The sequence below is a fragment of the Nelumbo nucifera genome, chromosome 8 (assembly GCF_055504915.1).
Source record: "Nelumbo nucifera cultivar China Antique chromosome 8, China Antique-T2T, whole genome shotgun sequence".
NCBI lineage: Eukaryota > Viridiplantae > Streptophyta > Magnoliopsida > Proteales > Nelumbonaceae > Nelumbo > Nelumbo nucifera.
Genome location: NC_142656.1, coordinates 1,460,776 through 1,480,580, shown reverse-complemented (window position 1 = coordinate 1,480,580; position 19,805 = coordinate 1,460,776). Strand labels below are relative to the sequence as shown.

The window sequence follows — 19,805 nt, the reverse complement described above, 5'->3', positions numbered from 1 at the left end:
AACACTGTACCTTGTAACCGAGGGAGAGGTCCCCTCTTGTCGGGCAGCGTTTGATCACTAAGAGCTGAGAGGTTAAGTGTAACACTATTGAGGGAATACCTGATGGGTCAATCTTGCATCTGCCCACAGTCCTTGGGCCTTCATAAGGTGACTGGACCCAATGACCATTCAGTGTAAATGTTAGGCCCATTAAGAGCCCATACTGATGGACTCAGGGGTTCACTGTGTTATGCAATGAATTCGGCTAAGCCTTGTAACAGAGATTGGGTTGAACCAATGTGATTGATGTATAGATCAATGCTAGGGTCCCACGCCATACAAAGAAAGTCAAGCTAACCAACATTTAAAGGGAAAGTGAGCTATGTGACTAAATGGGCCTAAAACCCATTTCAAACTGGGCTTAAGTAAGTTAATTAAAGGGGTATGATTCTGACTTATAACCTGATCAAGATTAGCTAAATGATAAGATAAGTCTTATCCATTTAAGAGTCAAGATCTAAATAAGAAATTCTCTCATGATTGGATTAGGAGGTTGATCCAAAAAGGCTATAAATAGGTGGCGAATTCAATAGCTTAACAGACTCGGAAATCTATAGCATTCTTACATAGTTATTGCCACCCCTACCCAGTTCGATCTCCATTCTTGGATCTGATCAAGAATGGTTCTTAATATTATTTGTTACTAGAGAAAACAATTTAAAGTCGTGTTCACCAGCCCTTGCTTGATTCTTGCTGAAGAACCATCCTATTGATCCTACCTCACCATAAGCTGTGTCATATTTAGTGGATGAAGGATTTGGTACCCTCTTTGGGCGTAAACACCTACGTTAGGAGGAGTTTTTTGCGTGAGTTCCATATTAGATATTCCTCTCCATAATCTTGGTTTTAGACTTGGTCCAATTTGCTTAAAAAACTAACATTAAAAAATACAGTTTTTTTAAATTAGGTAATAGGATTCCCGAATGGGATAAAGAAATTTTTGAAATTTCGCCTACACCCTACATGGTTCAGCCATCCATATAATAAATCTCTTATCCTTCAAAAGAGGATTTAGTAAAATTACCTCAATTTTAGTTGCGCCGATAAGGAATTCATCTCAAGACAATAGGTCCGTTCCATACGTCTCCTCTTCCTCAAATGCTGCCGAAACCCAAGAACTATCATAGATCTCTTTCTTGGTGGCAGTCTGCTCACTTGGTCGAATGAATACCAATGTCGCCCCCTTTAGCACCATCCCGTTGGGCAGCTCCAAATGCGGAGCATACCAGAGTCTCATGTTCAGCGCAGGCACCAGCGTCCGTCTTGAAGCTGTCGAAGCAGACAAGGGCTTCACTCTAGCTCCTCCAACTGCTCTCTGTTCGTACAAAGAACACCCTGTCTGTCGGCGTCAGTCGGGACAAGGCTTTCCAAGGTGTGATGCTCAGTGATAATCAGCTAGAGCAGGTAGTGTCTTGTTGATGCAGCTATCAGAGAACTGATTGTCCAGACGACTCTCAGTTTTAGGCCCTCGTTGGTGTAGAACGACCCAGGGATGTTCCCATTGTCATCTCCATTTCCAACACACAAGCCATCGCCACCAACGCCATTTTCCTGCATGGATGAGGATTTGGTGGTTCCCGGAGAAAGGACAGATGAAGCACCGAGTATGACGCAGGTGCCAAGGGTGGATTTGCTCTCCATTTAAGCAAAACGCCATCCTCGATTCCTAATTCTCCACCAGGAAGCTCGATTCGGAGGCGACGGATCTCATTGAAGTTCTTCAACACTTGGGTCGGGGAGTGGTGGGTAACGCCACCTGCTTCCATTTCCTCGTCATCACCAACACCTCCGCCTCCCCCACCATCACTGCTACCACCGTTCAGAGACGAGACAGACGAAGATTTCTTAGGGCCGAGAAATTGACCAAGGGCCTAGAGAGGCTTAACGATGCTACCGAAAACAAAACGGACGAGATTCGAAAAGACGCCTCGTGTCTTATCGAAAGCAACAGTACCCGAAGAAGTGTCGTCGTCAGAGATGACGCAGTCGACCCTCACAACAACATTATCCACCTGAGGAACCAGACCATGGAACCGACGGGACACAACGCAGCAGCGGCCCAACGCCTTCACATCTCCGATCTTGTTGAACACAATCAGAAGCAAAGAGTCCGGCGCTACCCTTCTAGTACTAGCCTAAGATCGGCTCCGACCGACGACGAACGGTGGCGGAACCACCACGGCTGTAGTCGATGCTGCTACATCGATCACTTCTTTGTTATCTCCTTCAGATTTCTTCTTCTTGTTACCGTTGGCGCTACTGTTGTTTAGTTCTTCGTCAACCAACAATGTTTCTCGCATTTTCGATTTTCACCCCTCAACTGCTCCTCTTGTGGCCGAGCTGCAATGAGTTTATCCTCGACAATGTCCAACAATATAAGGAGGATATACTTTCTCATCTGGTTCTGATCATTCACTTGCAAGGACCCAAAAACAGAGGAAGATGAACAGTATTTTTCTCCGAATAATTATTATTAGGATATTATAGAAATTAAAAAATATTACAACGGCGGATTTCAATGGAAGTCTAACGGAAGGGTCTTTAATTTATCCTTTTTCAAATAAAAAAATCCTTGCAATTTAAGAAGAGGATCAGAAAATGATTTTAGGATAAAAAGCAAGACATCGAGTATACAATTATAGTAACCACTGTATATTTTAACAGGGTCTCGCTCTTGATGTCCTTTTTTCACTTAATCATTTCTAAAATACTCCCGATCCGGTCCGTCATTTAGTCCGGAAGGGATTTTCTTTTCGAGTCCACAAAAATTTTGACACGTCATCTGTGCTCAACTGGCCATTTGTTAAGTTGTATAATTTTTTAAAATAAAAAGCTATTACTGACAAAAAATTCTATAACCCTTTATCAGACTCGGACCTTGCTCCCTGGCCCAAGCATTAAAACTACTGTAGATTTTAACGGCAACTGCAACGGTGTTCTTTCGATCTTCCCTAATCTCCTTCTGCTTCTCTACTTTTGTCCGTTTAATCAGAAAAACCTCACCACCTTTTTCAGTTCATCCATTACCCATTTTAATCACAAAAAGATCAATCCTCATGTGCCGCAAATATCTCCGGCACTGGTACCAGCTCAAGAGATGAATCTGATCCAATAATTCTTTACTGGGTCTCTCGTGCCATCCTTCAAATTCAGTCCTACTACTGTAACTGACAATCACGTTAAAGTGAGTAGATTCAAGCTTGTTTAATTCAAAATGTTTTTTTTTTTTTTTCTTTTTCAATCTTGGATTTTGTTCAACTTAGTTTTTTTGTTGCCTTCAATTATATGCATAAGAAGGATAGCTAGGACAAGGTTGAAGAAAGACTTTCGAGAGCTCGGGCAGCAATTCTTCGGGCTGTCCATTCACTTAACTACACAACTCTCACAGAAGATGAATTCATCCTCAGAAGACCCATATACAAAAACCTATTTCCGTTTCACCAGTTAAGATCAAGAAAACTGCGCTTAATTATTTATTTCCGTTTGAGTCTTCATCATTTTTCTTATCTCTCTCTGCAAATAAGAAAGTAGAATGTAGATCATGCTGGCCTGCTCGTTGCATGCATGTTTCCTTTGAACAAAGTAATGTTGTGGTTTGAACTTTGAACATCACTGATGAAGATTAATAGTTGGGTTGGGGGAGTAGGTTTGAGTTTGAGAACGAAAACTTGAAGCGGCGAGGGATTTAAAATTTTCTGTCAGTATTAGCTTTTGTTATCAGTCATAAAACTTCAACCGATTGTAGATGATGATCAATTAAGCAACGAATGATGTGTCAAAATTTTAATAGACTCGAAGAGAAAATCCCTTCTAAATCAAACGCACCAGATTCGAAGTGTCTCTAAAAGGTGACTGAACGAAGCTTTCTTTGATCTCCCAAACTCTATTGAAAGAGCAGGATAGATAGATGGGTGGTCCACCCTTCTCATTTCCCAGGACAATGTTATTATTTTCTATAATTGGTGGTGTATATATGTTTCTATTGGAAAAAACTTTAATTAGTCAATATTTACGTTTTGACCCAAAGCCCTCTCATAGTAATGAATGATTTCACAATAGCTTGCAGGTCTTTCATTTGGATTTGCCTTGGTAAACAGACAGTTGTATAGTTGTCATCTGTAAAATAAATGCGAAACAATTGAACAATATCTTTTTAATTTTAACTCCTAACTACTTATTCTAACACTACAAGAAAAACAACCAGCCGGCGGTCTAATGTCTGAGGAGGCGATCTCAATCCTACAACATATTTGGACACTGACGCGGCGGTCTAACATAATATACTCGGCGGATTTTGTATTTAGACCGGAATTAAATCGGTCTAATCTTACAACGAACCGCTCTAAATGAGAAATGCGGGGAATCAAAAAAACCCCATCTCCCGCGCGGATGCCTGTTTCCTGTTCGACAAGGCAAAATGTTCCTGCAAAGAGAACCTTGCTGTAGAGAAATTTTGACGAAGACGATGATCCTTTTTCTCGAACAAGAAAAATTTTAGAGGGAGAATCATTGTTCGAATAGTCACTGGGAAAGAAATCTAGGGTTACAAGTGGTACCACTTGTTCATTCTTCGTTTGAGGAGGGTTACAAATAGTCAGTGGGAAAGAAATCTAGGGTTACAAATAGTCACCGGTGTGTGACTCTATAGCATCAAAACTTTGTTCATTCTTCGCTTGAGGAGGGAGGAAGATACCTTTGTTCGTTCTTCGCTTCAGAAGGGGAATTTTTTTTCGATTGGGCAATATCTAAGCCAACATCGACCTGCTGATGAAGGTTGAGGAGCTTTGTTTTCTTTTTTTTTTTTTCTCTTTTCATGCTGTTATGTATTTATCACTCTTTTGATTTCAGGGCCCCCACCAAAGGAGAGTTCGTAGTAGTAGAATTGCCTCGCAATATTTTCGTGGTATGTATTTGGTTCCAGTTTTAAGGTGCTTTCGTTTCCTTTGTCTCGCTAATCACAACCCAAAAGTTCATTTTGCTTCTTTGAGCAATTAACATGTCTTTTGCTACTAGAACACTTTACGATAGATATAGAATACTCAGTCGTGGTAAATGGTAGAGAAATAAAACTGCTTGTTAGACATTGTATTATCCTCTGTTTTTATGCAATTGAATTAACAGTCAAGTTTCTATTTAGTAACTTAATCCCTAGGAAGGATGAGATTTGGCTTCCCTCTTGACAGATTCTTAATTATATAGCTATATTACCCAAGTAGCAAGAGATTGTGCAAGCCCTTAAAACTACAATGCCATTGTATGACAAGTTAGACCCCAACTTGATTTTTTTGTACCCGATATGTAAACTGTTTCTGACCTGCTCTACGTGTTTGTCCTTAACAAATTTTCCCACCAAACTTGGGTCACCTTTTGTCATTTTTAGTTATATGATGTTTCTATGTTGTATACAAGGATGTATAACTATCCCTAGAAAATTTCTCAAGAAAGTTCCGATATTGTGTTCATGACATGGCACTGAAAAGATTTCCTTTCTTCAAATATGTTAGACATTAACTTATTGGTTACAATGTCCAGTTTTATTGGTCTTCTTTATTCTAAATCTATGTGGGCTAGCAATTTTCATAATCTCTGAGCTTGTCTTGCTACAGGACACTTAATCAACACCTAGTCCAATTCAATAGGAGTTCTTAAAGTTCGTAACTTCCATAATTCATTATTTTTTTCTCTTTTAATAAGAACATTTTCCACTTGTTTAGTGGTTGTGGCATCTTTTTCTAGGTCCCCTGCTTTCTTAAAAGCATTTGAACATACGTGCTTGTTGCCCTTTTTGGAAAGAAGATGATCCATATTCATCATCGAATTTCATTATTTTTTTTATTCTGAGACTTTGATCATTCCTAAGGTGAAGATTGTGCCTGAGAAAAAAAATGATTATGCCTTAAAAATTTGTTAGGTGTTTTCCTCAGCCATAAGAGGTGGCCAAACTGGGCCTCCTCCCTCTAGAAAGAATTTACAGAGTAGAAGAAAAGAAGGGAGTGAATTACTTTACATAGTTGGATTTTACTTCTACTTCATTGAGGATGAAGAAAATAATTTGTGGTATATTTAACTAAGATACTTTATTTCAAAGTGTTTAATGCATTGAAATATATTTTCCATTTTCTCTTGTCCTTGGTTCGTATTGGAACCTGAGATTTCCTTCAGCATCTGCCAACATTTACAGGCGCACTAATATGATTTCTAATCATAAACAAGTATGTGCCATGTGAAGTGGGTAATCCTTCCTAAAGGAGGAAGGAGACATCAATTTTTATCTCACCACAGAGGCACTAGAATTGTACAGGCTGTGGCAGTTCCAGTTCAACCACCTACAGTAGACAGTGCAGAGCAAAGAAAGCATCTAGCTGAAAGTTATGGCTTTACCCAAATTGGAGAACCACTGCCTGAAAATGTTACATTGAAGGAGATCATTGGCACCCTTCCAAAGAAGGTATCTTTTCTTAACGGAGTGATAAAAGCGAGACATATTTAGGTTAGGGTTAGGGAAGCCTCATATTCATACTTCTGCCAATTCACCATGCCATACACATGGTGTTTGTTGAAGAACCACATATTATGTTTGCTCAGCTACCCCATATTTATGCTTATGCATTGTATTGAAACTAATTTGAACCATTCAACCATGATAATTTATTTTCACAGATGCAAACTTTTCAGTCAAGTGCGGTGGTCTAGCTATGGCACCTCCTACTGGTCGAATTTTTGAGAGTGAAAATGAAACTCTTGCTCCAGCATCGTATTATGTAACAAATACCAAAAAATGGGGAGTTAGCAATGTTGGATTGTTTAATGATAGAAAGGCACCTAGTTATTTCCAGAACACATTATCACAAATTGCAGGCACAGGTATTTTAACCACTGAGTTCTTCCAAAACAACTTTGAGAAATTTGGTTAGATCGGTAGTGCTTTATATTTGGCATATCTCCCAAGTCCCAAGTGCATAATCATTAGTATATATGATGGCACTGAAAATATTTTTTCATTTTATTATTCTGTTTTTGTATAAAGGCAGAGTACATTTTCATATATCTTTTATTTTTGTCTTTTATATTTATTTATTTAATAATTTATTCATTTGGTTTTCGGACAAAATGGTTCTGGAGAGGTAAGTTCCCATGGAAAAAAGTAGGAACTGTCCCGATAGAGGCTAATGGGCCAAGTCAAAATTTCCTATTTAATGGAAGATACTTTCATTTGACATCCTTTAACTTACCATGGTTATGTTTGTTGGTTGTTCTAAGCATTGCATTCAAATGTATCATGTTTGCTAGATATAAGCCCTCTTGCAATAAGGAGTTAATGGGTTGTTGTGTATGCACTTATGTGGATGCACACCCAAAATATTGTAATTGGGAGCTGAACCCTAAAATAATGTTCAAATGAAGCTTAATTTTTAACTGCTGATAATCACCTCTCTATTAATTATTTCCCTAACTAAATGCCTAAAACTATATAAATGTGGGTATATTCCAATCAACTAACCTACCCTCATATTTACTTACCCAAAAATAAAAATAAAAAAATGAAAAGCTACTCTAATATTTTGACCCAAATTAACCATTATATTTCCTAGGCAAACTTGGGGTTGTGGGGGCTACTCTTTAAATAAACCCCCCCAGCCTCCACCCCCCTAAGTTTATATGGGATCAGGCCCACATGATCACTTCCATTTTCAAGCTAAACTTCTTCACCAAAAAACCTTTTCCCCATCTATGACCCAAAGTCACAAACTCATATTTTGGAATTCATATTCTGGAATTCTTATGGTGGCCATTAGTTTTTTTATTTTTTGGTTAGTTATGGTGGTCGGCCATTCTTATTCTGGAATTCATAAATCTAGAAGCTGCAGACTTCAAGACTTCCATTACTTTTATATTGGTATTTGAAGCAACTTCTTGCTCCCACCTTTGATCAGTTTTCTTTCATCTGTTATTGCATTGATCATGTCTTTAAATCCTTGTGCTTTGAAACAAATAATGTGGCTGTGGACATGTGTTTAGCATCTGTATTTACTTAGTAGTCATTCGTTCATAATAGATGAAATGATACTTAGCCTTTCCAAGGGAGGAAATAGAGGAGCAGGAGTTGTTGCTGGAATTTCTTTTGCAGCTACAGCAAAGGAAACAAGAAGCTGTTGATAAGTTGCATGATACCATTTGTGATATCATGTTCTGAAGCAACAAAAGATGCTTAAGAAAAAAAGGAGGTTTATACCTAGATCTGAACAAGGATGTTTGCAGCTGCAGGCTATGAAAAAAATCCCTTTGTTTTTCTTTCTTTTACTTTTGAACCTTCTAAACTAGCTGCTTCATTTTCTTTCCATTGCTAGTATGCCTTTATGGATGCTATAGAATATTTTGAACTACTATTGATATTCCAATTAATTGATTAGTATTCACCCATGTAAATTTTAGTTACTATTCCTATCTTTATAGTTAAAATACTTGAATATAATTCTAATATTTATATGTTTTGATTTGCAGGTTCAACCAATATGTTAAGTGGATTTGCATTGGAAGATGTGCTGCATTATTATAGAATTTGATTATTTTTTTAAGTTTTTGTACTATTTATATGTCAATTGGATATTGTATTTGAACAATGTCTTTTCGATACTTTAATATATAATCTTTGAATTAATAGATTTCATTTTAAATTGATTTTTATCAAATGGTTTTTCTATATTAAACAGGCATGAAAATGCTAAATCAATAAAAAATTCTGGTACCACAAAAATGCTTCAATTAAGCGGGTATATGATTTTTTTTTTGAAAAAAATAGGTATATGCCAGTGGTCATGTCCGCCGGCTTAGCTATCAACATGACCAAAAAATGTCAGAATTAACCTACTATAATTGTATAAATAAAAATGAAAAAAAAAAGAAATCTAAGCCGACGGTCCATGACCGCCGATTTAGCCACAAAAAACACCTAAGCCAGCGGTTCGGACCGCCACCTAATAACACAAGGGAATTTGACAGAAATCTAAGGCGGCGGTCTTCCGTTTTGTTTAAATTTGCATATAAGATTTCAAAAACAAACAAAAGGAGGTAAAGGGGACAAGGGGTCCCTTCGTCTTGCCCCCCTCTCGTGGCTTGAAAGGTAACTTCTATTTGAATGGGATCATTCTTCAAAGCATGGAAATGATAAGAACTCCAAGGAACGTCTTTTCCTTTATAAAGAAACTAAACTCATTCATTTGTAGTTTGCATGCATGTTCCATAATTTTTCCACCAATTATTTTATCTTTTAAGCAAGATGAGGGCTTATGGTCTCAACAAAGTTTGATTTTGTAGAGAAATAATATTTATTAAATTATTTAAAAACAACATAATGTCATTCAAATAGCTTGTGTGATGAAAATCTACGGGAATGAACTTTATCTGAAGTATATTTCTATATAATGTTGTCAAGAATTTATGGCAATTTCTTGTTAACCTTTTGAGTTTTGTTCCCCTTTTATTTATTTATTGATCATGAAGCACAACCTAAGGGTTCCACGCGGAGGAATAAAACGTCACATAATAAAGGAGATGGATCAAATAGGCTACATAGATGGGCTACTTGGGGCTCATTATTTGCTTTTCGGAGAGTTACTTACTCGTGTTATTTTATTTTCTAGCTAAATAATGCAATGACCGTTTTAATTATTAAAAAGAGCAATTTTGTCCCATCCAAGTATAGACAATTTTTACAGTTTCACCCATGTGAAAAATTTATTTATCCACTTGAGATATGGGTATCACTTAGGCTCCGTTTGATTTATGGGAATATTTGGGTGGGAAGGGAAAGTGTAAAAATTTAGCTTTTCAGTGTTTGGTTTTACGTGGGAAAATAGAAGGAAAATTATCCAAGACAAAATAGAGGTTCAATCCGCAGAGGGAGGATGAAGACGAAACAGAGATCTCGGAGGTTCAATCCGCCCTCATCACCGGTGAATGCCTACCCTCATCATCAACAGTGTTACCAGCAGCGGCAGATCTGTTTCGTCTTCTACCTTCTACCGTTGCTGGTTTCTAGCTGGTGCCGATATAACGGCGTCCTTTCTTATTCCAAGATTCGACCATCGGAGAGTGTCAATATGTTGTTGGCGACTAATGACGTTCGAGTGATTGGAGATGTTTCTTGCAGACTTTCGCGCCTTGCCAGCATAGGGAGAAGAAAGCAACAAAAAAACAACTGGCATCATTCATTTCAAGATACTCTCTAGGAAAGACTCAGAGAGAGAGAGAGAGAAAGAGAGAGAGAGTTTAATGAACGATCACTCTGTAGGTATTGGAAAATCGAAGAAACTCTGGTGCTGAGATACTTGGCGACAATCGATGAAAAGCCTCTACCTACCTATTCTATCCAGTATTTTGACGGTGGAAACTCTAGTGCTGGAAAATCGGATTTTGACGATGGAGCTAATCTCTGTTGAATCGAAGCGAGTTTAATTCGTCTTTTTGGTCTTGTTGTACTCTTGTTGTTTTTGTTACTGTTTTGGACATTCAAACAAGTGCTTTTCCATCGGAGGTCTTGCTTGGGTTTCTTTACTTGGGCAGCTACGATAACGCGTCTCAAGTCGAAGGGAGAAGACGAAACCAACAACGACAAATCTGTTACCGGCAACGACAACGAGGATGAAGACGATCTCGAGTTTTCTCAAGTTTTTCCATTGGGGTCGCACAGTTTTGGTGCGACCTCGAATCCTTTATTTTAGGATCTGGCATCTCACCTTTTTCTCACCCCATCCCACTCTTTTCCTCAAAACAAACATGAGTTCTCATCCCCATCCCACAAACCAAACGGAGCCTAATGGAAAATAAATTTTCCATGGGCCTCACATAAATCATAAAAGAAAAAGAACATAGGTATCTTGGTCAAGGAAAACCGAAATCCCATTTACCAACTCCCCCCCTCTCAAAAATCCAAAAAAAAATGAACAGGCCCTTAGAATCCTAGATAATACTTGACTCCTACCCAATTGAAGGATATGTGTCTAGTCAAATGTGTTTTCAACACAAACTTTAGGGTTTAGGCATGAATATGAGGGAAGGGTTCAGCTACTAACAAATAACTGCCAACTCTGTTCCAACAAGCCACTACAAGGTCACATTGGGGACATCTCCCTTTGTCATTCATGGGGAAATGATGCAATGGCTGGTTGGGATCTTGTTGGCACCGAGTGTTGGGAGCTGATTTGAACTTTGAATATGAAGAGGTGCATGGTAGAAAGCCAATTAAAGCCTTGGGCTGTAAGGTACCAACTTATTGGTTGGTAAGGTCTTCAGCTTGATCATAACGAAGATTTGGGATTGAATCTTACATACATTAGGGTTGGGGTTATGTGTTTAGGGGATGATCTACCCCCTTTCGTGATAGTGTAGCCTTATGGAGCAAATAAATAAATAAAAAGGATAATCAATGGGCTATCCCCCATGTGGCCCCATGATAAAAAGGTAAAGACTTAAATTTAAGGGGTTTTTATAGTTCAGTCTACATAGGTATGGTGGAGCTAAGAGTACCAAATTCATAGGCATGATGCAATTTATAGGGGGGTTTTACTAATAGACTGGGAGGGGGCTGCCATGTCAGATTTCTGAGCAAGAGTACAGTGTACTTATCCCTAAATTTTAATGTGCCACTGATCCATGTGACCTGGAGGCATAAATGGTTAAACCTTTCAATCATTTTTAAAAACTTCTAACCATTCAACTAATATCATAAAATGCGGTCCAATGGGTTTTCATCAAAATCCACGGGGTGTTTGATTGGTCAAAGTGATTTTGATATCGTGTCTTTCCATCATCATAAATTTACAATATATGTATGTACGTGTGTATGTAAGTTATTGTATGAATAAATAATGTATAATTGTATTCTATGTGCAATATATATGTATATATATATATATAATTTTATGTTTAATTTATATTATTATTTTCGGTTATAAAAGTACAAAAAAATAGTTTTGGGGCCTTTTTTTTGAAAACATTGAGAAAAAGCTTATTTACCTCATTAGATTGCATAAATCTTCAAAACCCCACAAGTTTCAGTACACCTTATTGGCTTAATTCATGACCTACTCACCGCTTCAAATGTGTCAAACGTGGTTTGAAGAAATTTTGAATTTTATAAAAACTAGATCCAAATTTGCGATTAGGTGATGGTTCGATCGTATGGGTCAATTGTGGGTTGAAATCGATGGTTTGACCTCTATGTGGAATAATATTGGAGGGAATTGAAATATATTATTCACACCGACCTCACATGCACATCTCACCATGCATTGGGAATATCCTATGAATAATAATGTAATAAGTATGGGAGATGTTTCCAATATAAGGTAGGGTGTAACTGTGAGGCGCCCTGTGTGAGGAGCAGATCCGGTCTCTATTGGAGGCGAGAGGAATGATGTGCTCATCCATATGAGCATTGCTGAATTTGTTGTGAGGCTGGATGAATGCCGATAGCAAAGTATTGTGGTTAATCAGCAGATCCAAATTCCAAACTCCACCTGCAGTCTTACATGGGCAAAACTGGGTTTTATGTAACATTAAGGGAAATTCTCAATTAGTACCTTGTACTTTGGGCTTAGTGTTATTTTAGCCTCTAAACTTTAAAATGTGACGATTTAGTACTTTTATTTTTTAAAACATGTCAATTTAATATCTATTATTAACTAACCGTTAAGTGGCATTTAAAAAGATGTATGAAATGAAAAGACACAAAAGAGGCAAGAATTTAGGACTGTTCATTTTTTGTCAATGTTTGGATGATTGATAAAGAGAATTAGATGATACTCAAAATGCCACTTAACACTCATTAGTAAATGTTTTGAAAGTTTGATTATAGAAATGTCACATTTTAAAATTTGGAAATCAAATGGCATTAGGTGTAAAGTAGTACTAATTGGAAAATTTTCCTATGCAACTTGACGCATTGTTAACGAAGGGAGGTTAGGGCTGTTCATAAGAATGCCCAACCCGACCAAACCGACCAACCCGGACCGATCCAACCTGAATCGGTCGGGTTTTCATTAGTATCGGTCGGTTTCGGGTTGGGCAAATATATAAATCGATATATCGGGTTAGTTCGGTAGTTCCTAGTATGGGTAGTTTCCTACTTAACTATAACTAGTCTTCTACTAGAACTAGAAGGCCCATTAGGCAATTACAATTAGAATAGGCAATCTATCATAGTTTATAACTTTCTATAATATTTTACACAAAATAGGCAACCCATTACGCAATTACAATTAGAATTCAATTAGGTGTCATTTTGTACAGGAGCAAAACCGAAACCGACTCAAACCGACCAAGTCGGGTCGGTTGGAAAAACCCTAATAAACCGACCCGTGAACACCCCTAGGGGAGGTCTTTAGTTAAAATTGAAATGGGTGTTTTTGTATTGAGAAGAAACCTGAAGGGAGGTTTAAGTCTTTTACACAAAAAGAAGGGGGTCGAGTGTCACAAGACTCACAACACCAAATTAGGACAGAATGCATCATCGTTCCCGCGCGTGCATTTTAGGGTTTAAGCAGCACAGAAGCCGAGGAGCATGACGAACCAGGCAAATTAGGATTTACCGGGGCGTGGTTGAAGAGTTCCGACCGCCATTTTATTTTGTCTTCATGGACGTTGACATGGATACATCTCCGAGTTATTTCGACCCTGAAGATCTTAGCACCAGAGAACAGTTTCGCCGATATGGGTACTCTCTCTCTGACTTATAGTTTCTAAAAATACCGAGTCCAGGGGACGGGCAGTTGTTTTATTCAGACCTTTTTTCAGTTCGAATAACTGTTCTTTGACAAGTATAAGCAAATGAATAATTGTTCTCTTGCTGGATTCTTTCATTTCATACACAATACTCATGTCGGCAATTTCTCGATGAGCGTTCGTCAATTTTGATTTGATTGATAATATGATGTAGGATGAGGGCGAGTAGTTGCAGTTACACGTTTAGTACTCAGGATTAGAAGTTCTAAGAAGTTGGATGACTCATACACATAAGTGATGCTTAAGATTCCGTGGGATTGAAACATCTAAATGTACTCATGCAACTAATAGAGAAGCCACTATTGTAGTTGGAGTGTATACCGACGAAGAAATGGGATCCGTATAGTTGCGTAAACCGTCAGATGGGCTATTCAACAACTTTGCCAAGTTATATGGAGGCATGAGGAGATAAAGGGTGTTCTGGAGATTACGATGAGTTTGAGGATTGAAATCGAGAGGAAGATTGAAGGAGTAGCAGAGGACAATTCAGGCTGTCACCCCTTTTCATTGGCCAGACAAAGAGGGCAAGGCACCCCCAATCCCCTAGTCTTGCCCTGGCACCTTGAAAACTATTTTGTTAAAAACATTGGATTGTCTCCTGCTTAACTGTGGACTCTTGTAGCTTCTTCTACTATAGGTGTTTATCCCCCTGCCTTGTGTTGCCGCAGCTTGTCCCCTCCCTTTCTCACACCCAAGGCTTATAGTGTTAGTGTTGGTGGAAATGTTGATATCCAAATATAGGAAGTGTTGTATGAAAATATTATAAAAATTATAGACATGGTGGGAACATAATGGAATATGTGGAAATATACAATGATATTTTATGGAATGATAAAAAGAAGAATAGGTGCTACACTCTTTATTGATTATTATCTTGTCCCAAACCATCAAACAAAGCCAAGAATCTATGGTCAATACTCAATAGACAAAACAATATGCTTTTGAAGTTGTTCTGCAGACTTTAATAGTGAAAACTACATAATAGAGTATGTTCACTTCAAGCAAAACTTAAGCTCACAGAATGTGGAGATGGTTCTGATTGATCAAATTTATCTATTACACAAAACAAAAACCAAGATTTAATATCACATCTAAAAAAGAATTTTGGTCTGGCTCAAATTGGTCATCTTCTTCATTAGGTGGGTGATGATACTGATACTCAACATTTTTTTTTGATCAATAACAGAAATTCATTAGAAATATTGAGAATTACAAGATAGGGAGAGGTAAACTATCTTAACTCTCCACAAACAACAACACTGATGCTCAACATTCCTGTAATGCAATTTATCATGTTATAATAGCATCTTGTATACTCCACATAGTGCCTTTACCTATCTTTTTCATTGGGGAATATGTTGATTCTAGTATTATTTTGTATTAGTATCCATGGAAATGGAAATATGTGAACATTTTAAACCATGCTCGCAGCAATCTGACCTTTTCTTCAACATCCAACAGTTCCTATTGCATTTGCTCCACCTTTCTTTCTCTATATTGATGAGACATTCTATAATTAAAATTTTTCAGCTTTTGTCTACTCCACTCTATGCTTGTTGGTTTATGTAGTGAGATGTTTGGTGTAGTCCTATAATGAGCGAAACCCTCATGTTTTGTTACTGAGACATGCACCTAGGGAGAAAGTTTGCCCTCCAAATGCTCCAACAAACAGCAAATGGAATTATTTTCTGGACTATGTTTGCCTTCTTCCCTCCAACAATTTATTTATTTTTTGATAAGCAAGTAAGAATTCAATTTCATCCATTCAAGAAAGAGGAGGGCGAGTCTACTTTGAATCTACAGTTGGCAAACATTCTCCCAACTTCTACACATAGAATGTAAACTGGTCATATGATAACCTCTAGAGTTGATATATGCATTGCCAAATGGCTATGTAAAGATTGAGACTTGATATATCCATTTGCAGCTGCAGATGCCCAGGGCCTGATTAGGGGTTGGAGGGTTGGAAGAGATCCAGTAGTTGTTTCACATATCCAATTTGCTGATGATACAGTTCTGTTTTGAGAGAAAATTGATTTGGAAATGGTAAGAAACCTAAAGTTTCTGATTGAGACTTTTGTGGGTATTTCTAGTTTGAGGTTTAATTGGAGCAAAAGCGGAATTGCAGGAGTTAGTGTGGAGGAAGAGGAGCTCCTGAGCATTGCAGAGGTGTAGGGTTGTGAAATTAAGAGTTGGCTTGTTACTTACCTAGGCCTACCTTTGGGGGGGGACCCGAGGATAGAAGGATTTTGGAAGCTAGTGGTTGAGAGATTTGCAAAGAAACTAGCCTCTTGGAAGAACTTACTTATCCTTATGAAGGATTTCTTATGGGATTTTTTTTTTTTTTTTGGGGGGGGATCCTTAGTCAAGTGGGAACAGGTTAGTAAGCCAAAAGAGCAAGGGGGGTCTAGGATTAGGACACATTGCTCATAGAAACACCGCCTTGTTGGGTTAATGGTTTCAGGGCCAATTGGCATTACAAATTCAACAAAGGCAGAATTACTGGCATTATTGCAGGATTCTGGTTGGCAAAGCAATTGAGTTTTTGACAGGTGGAGGTGGAAGGGGATTCAAAAGTTGTTATATCTTGGGCAAGATGTAACAGACATATCCCATGGACCCTCAGACATATCTTCAAGGAAGTGGAAAGATTAGCAAAGGATATAAATGCCAATTTTAGGTGGATCAGGAGGAGTGCAAATGGGTTAGCTGATACTTTAGGCAAACAGGGGGCTGCAAGGCAGCATCTATATTGGGCCTCTTTGTAACTTTGGTTGTAGTTCTTGGGGATGACATTTGGGTCATCAGACTATACTTAATCCCACATATTTTTAATTAATGAATGAATCTTTATTGTTGATAAGAAAAAGGCTGTGCAAAGATAGCAACCAATCAACAGCTTCAACCCTTGGAATGACTGGATTTATCCGCATTCCTTTCATATCAGATTGCTCAATTCCACAATCATTTGCCAAGTAGAGAATTTTTTCTCTCCCATTACTGTCCATTCTTAGGCTTCCTTCTTTGCTTCTACGTACTACTTCTCACTTTACTAGTTGATCCTTTTTAGAGTCTCCAGCTCTCTTAACAAACTCATCTTATTTTTCAATTATTTTCACTAGTTTTGTTGGGGCTTTGATAACAAAAATAAGTAGTAAATAGGGAGATTGGTTAAGGTGAGTCTGCATCCAAGAGAAAAGTTGTTCTTCTGTCATGCTTAATTATGGCTTGGGTAGGTTTGCTTTCCTTAGGACTTCATGGTGTACCTTTACTCAGTGTACTTCTTTGGTAGATGTGGTGAAGCTCTCTATACTTCAAAGCCACTTATGGGTTTTCATTGCTTCCAGTTCGAGGGGACTATCTCCTTTTCCTCTGAGTACTTCTACTTATAATGTTACATTGGTTATGAAGTAGAGCTTGTGTCCTTGTTTAAATATATGGGACTTAGCTAATATATCAATTGTAATTCTAGACTTATACCTTTTTTCCTTTTTAAAAAAAAAATAAAACTCTGTTTTGTTTTACTGTAGAACTTAATTCTAGATTGATAGATAAATGATATGGGCACAGAGAAAAAATGGATGCTGTTGAATTTCACGCCATGAGAAAAAATCAGTTTTTATTTTTTATTTTTTTAATTTTGTGCTTGACTGTATAACATGTAAACATATGCAGGAAAAGACGGTCACCTTCAAGCATTTCTCCACCCCAAGAAGGTTTAATTTCGAGGTTCAGTGTGGCTGGGATTCTTTTTGATGAACATAGCATCCAAAGACGGCCTAATGCTGCACTTTTCCTTGAGGAAATCAAACAAGAGGTTGAAAACTTTGAAGATGATGGCTTAGAAGGAATTCCCACAAAGACACCATATTCCTCCAAACGGAGATTGTCTGTTGAGGGTCATGGATTATCAGAAGCAAATGATGCATTGGACTCATTTCGACAAGTACCTTCATTGTTAAAATCTTGCAAGCATGAAGATGAAGTGTTGGCAGATTGTGGAGAAACAACTTTTGCCTTATTTGCATCACTACTTGACTCTGCACTCCAAGGTGCTTGATGTTTGAATTGTCTTAGCTCTTTCTATAACAATTTGTTGAAGAATTATATAATTCAATTTCACTGTCTACCTTGAGACATTCTATTATATTATTTTTTTTTTGATTAATGACATTCTATTATATTCTAGCAAATTATTTTGATTGTGCACTAGTTCGAATCTTGTTTAAAAACCACATTGGGCATTGAACTGAAAAGGAGCTGCCAGTTTTAACAGTGCAATTCAACCTTAGAACTTCTAGAACAAGTTGGTTTTCATTGAGTGCCCATTTTGGAGGGCTTTCATGCAGCAGCTTCTGGCTTTACATGAGCTGAGGAACCTGGAACGCTGTGTAGCCATGTTTGGTAAAATACTAGAAAGCTGAAAATGGGCTTACATGAACTGCAAAACCGACTTTCTGGTGAAGCTATCTCAGGTAGCTTCTCCGAAGTGGCTCAGTGAATTCCGCTTAATCAACACAGTAGTCCTCCCAAACGGGCCCTGAGCCATATTACGTTCTAGTTCCTGGTTTTCCCGCTTCAGCTGGCCAAACATTGATGCTTACAACTGTAACATTCGGCTACATTGTTACACTGATACTTTTTGAATGGTTCAATTTATTTTTCTTTTTCAGATTTTATATATTCTTATGTGGGTTAGTTTTAGTTGTTTATGTATTAGAAGAATTGTTTTTCTTTTTTTTTTGATCAATTTAGAAGAATTGTTTTTCCATTAGTGAGTATCTGAATTCTGACAATGCATATTAGATGGACCCGAATTCCATATCCAGATGGTTTAACCTAATCTGGGGGAGAGCTTTTTTGTATAGTGACAGCTCTCTTCCCAATTAATGTCTTGTAAAGGATAGTTGATTGTTCATATTTCTCCATCTTTTTAGTTTTTCCATCTCTTCATGTACATCAGTACATTTTTCCTTTGGCGGTTTAATACAATACATATTTCTTACCTTGTAAAAAAAGGAAAAAAGACTTTAGTTGCCTCTAAGATAACATATATGTTGAATCTGGACTGTTTTTGCTACTTGGAATAATTCTTGACTGTTTTATTACTCAGAGTGCATATATCAATAAGGGGGAAAAGGAAGTTTGAATGCACATATTTCTATTCTAATCTTCATTAGTTTCTTCTGGAGACTCTCAAAATGCATATAATTTTACATTTCAATCCATATAAATGTTGAGTGTTTGTTTATTGCAGGGTTAATGCCTATTCCTGATCTGATATTACGGTTTGAGAATGCATGCCGAAGTGTTTCAGAGTCGATTAGGTAAGTTAAAGGATTAGTTATTCTTCATGTTAGGGGGCTTGTGTTGTCTTCAACCATGACAACCATTCTATTTTTTTTTTCAATGGTTTCCTTTTGCATTCCTATCTCCCTCCTATCTACATGCACATCAGCAATATATCATGATTTGCTTGTAGTTGCCTTTCATTTTTTTTTTAAAGATTGTTAACCAGATCAAAGAGTGTATTATCAAAAGATAAGTAAATAACTAGTGCATTGTCAGTCCTCTCAAGAGAGAGGGCTAGAGCAAACAACCTACTAGGGGCAAGCATGGGGCACAGTGTCCATCTGTTGCACAAATTAATACAATTATTATGGTGTTGTTCTTTCATGAAATTCTTTGTCTAGCATTTCTATTGTAATTGATCACAATTTGACCTCCCAATTAATCTCTCTTTTCTTCTTTTGTTTTTTTGTTTTCCTCTGGCCTCTTTACTGATCATCATAAACTTTTGATATCTGCATTAGGGGGAGCCAATTGAATGGTTGAGTATTGGGGGAACATTTAGAAATGACAAAGGTGAGATTCTTGTGGGTTAAGGAAATTCAACAAGGGTGGAGTTATTGGCAGTGCTACAAGGTTTGAAGGAAAAGTCTCTTAACTTTACATGGCTCATAGTAGAAAAATTGGTTGGGTGG

At 37.6% G+C, this 19,805-nt stretch overlaps 1 protein-coding gene, 1 long non-coding RNA gene and 1 pseudogene across 5 annotated transcripts in view; 2 read left to right on the top strand and 1 right to left on the bottom strand.

The window, feature by feature from the left end:
• Nucleotides 1-900: 900 nt before the first annotated feature.
• On the bottom strand, nt 901-2,467 carry LOC104600788 (F-box protein At5g46170 pseudogene; annotated as a pseudogene).
• Nucleotides 2,468-2,921: 454 nt separating this feature from the next.
• Nucleotides 2,922-8,706, top strand: LOC104600494 (uncharacterized). Of its 3 annotated transcripts, none has more exons than XR_735673.3 (6): nt 2,924-3,223; nt 3,334-4,812; nt 4,888-4,942; nt 6,202-6,487; nt 6,700-6,903; nt 8,542-8,706. It is a non-coding gene; the product is annotated as an uncharacterized LOC104600494 (long non-coding RNA). The 3 variants fall into 3 exon arrangements; XR_735672.3 differs by having other exon boundaries at nt 2,925-3,223; nt 6,221-6,487; XR_016079255.1 differs by having other exon boundaries at nt 2,922-3,223; nt 4,888-6,487.
• A 4,814-nt stretch (nt 8,707-13,520) lies between these two features.
• Nucleotides 13,521-19,805, top strand: part of LOC104600493 (nuclear pore complex protein) — a 68,843-nt gene continuing 62,558 nt past the window's right edge. For both annotated transcript variants that reach the window (XM_088892716.1, XM_088892715.1), the window contains exons 1-3: nt 13,521-13,753; nt 17,497-17,873; nt 19,079-19,148. In XM_088892716.1, the coding sequence (XP_088748842.1) occupies nt 13,674-13,753; nt 17,497-17,873; nt 19,079-19,148 (527 nt within the window). In that variant the 5' untranslated portion in view covers nt 13,521-13,673. The remainder of the gene's footprint in view (nt 13,754-17,496; nt 17,874-19,078; nt 19,149-19,805) is intronic.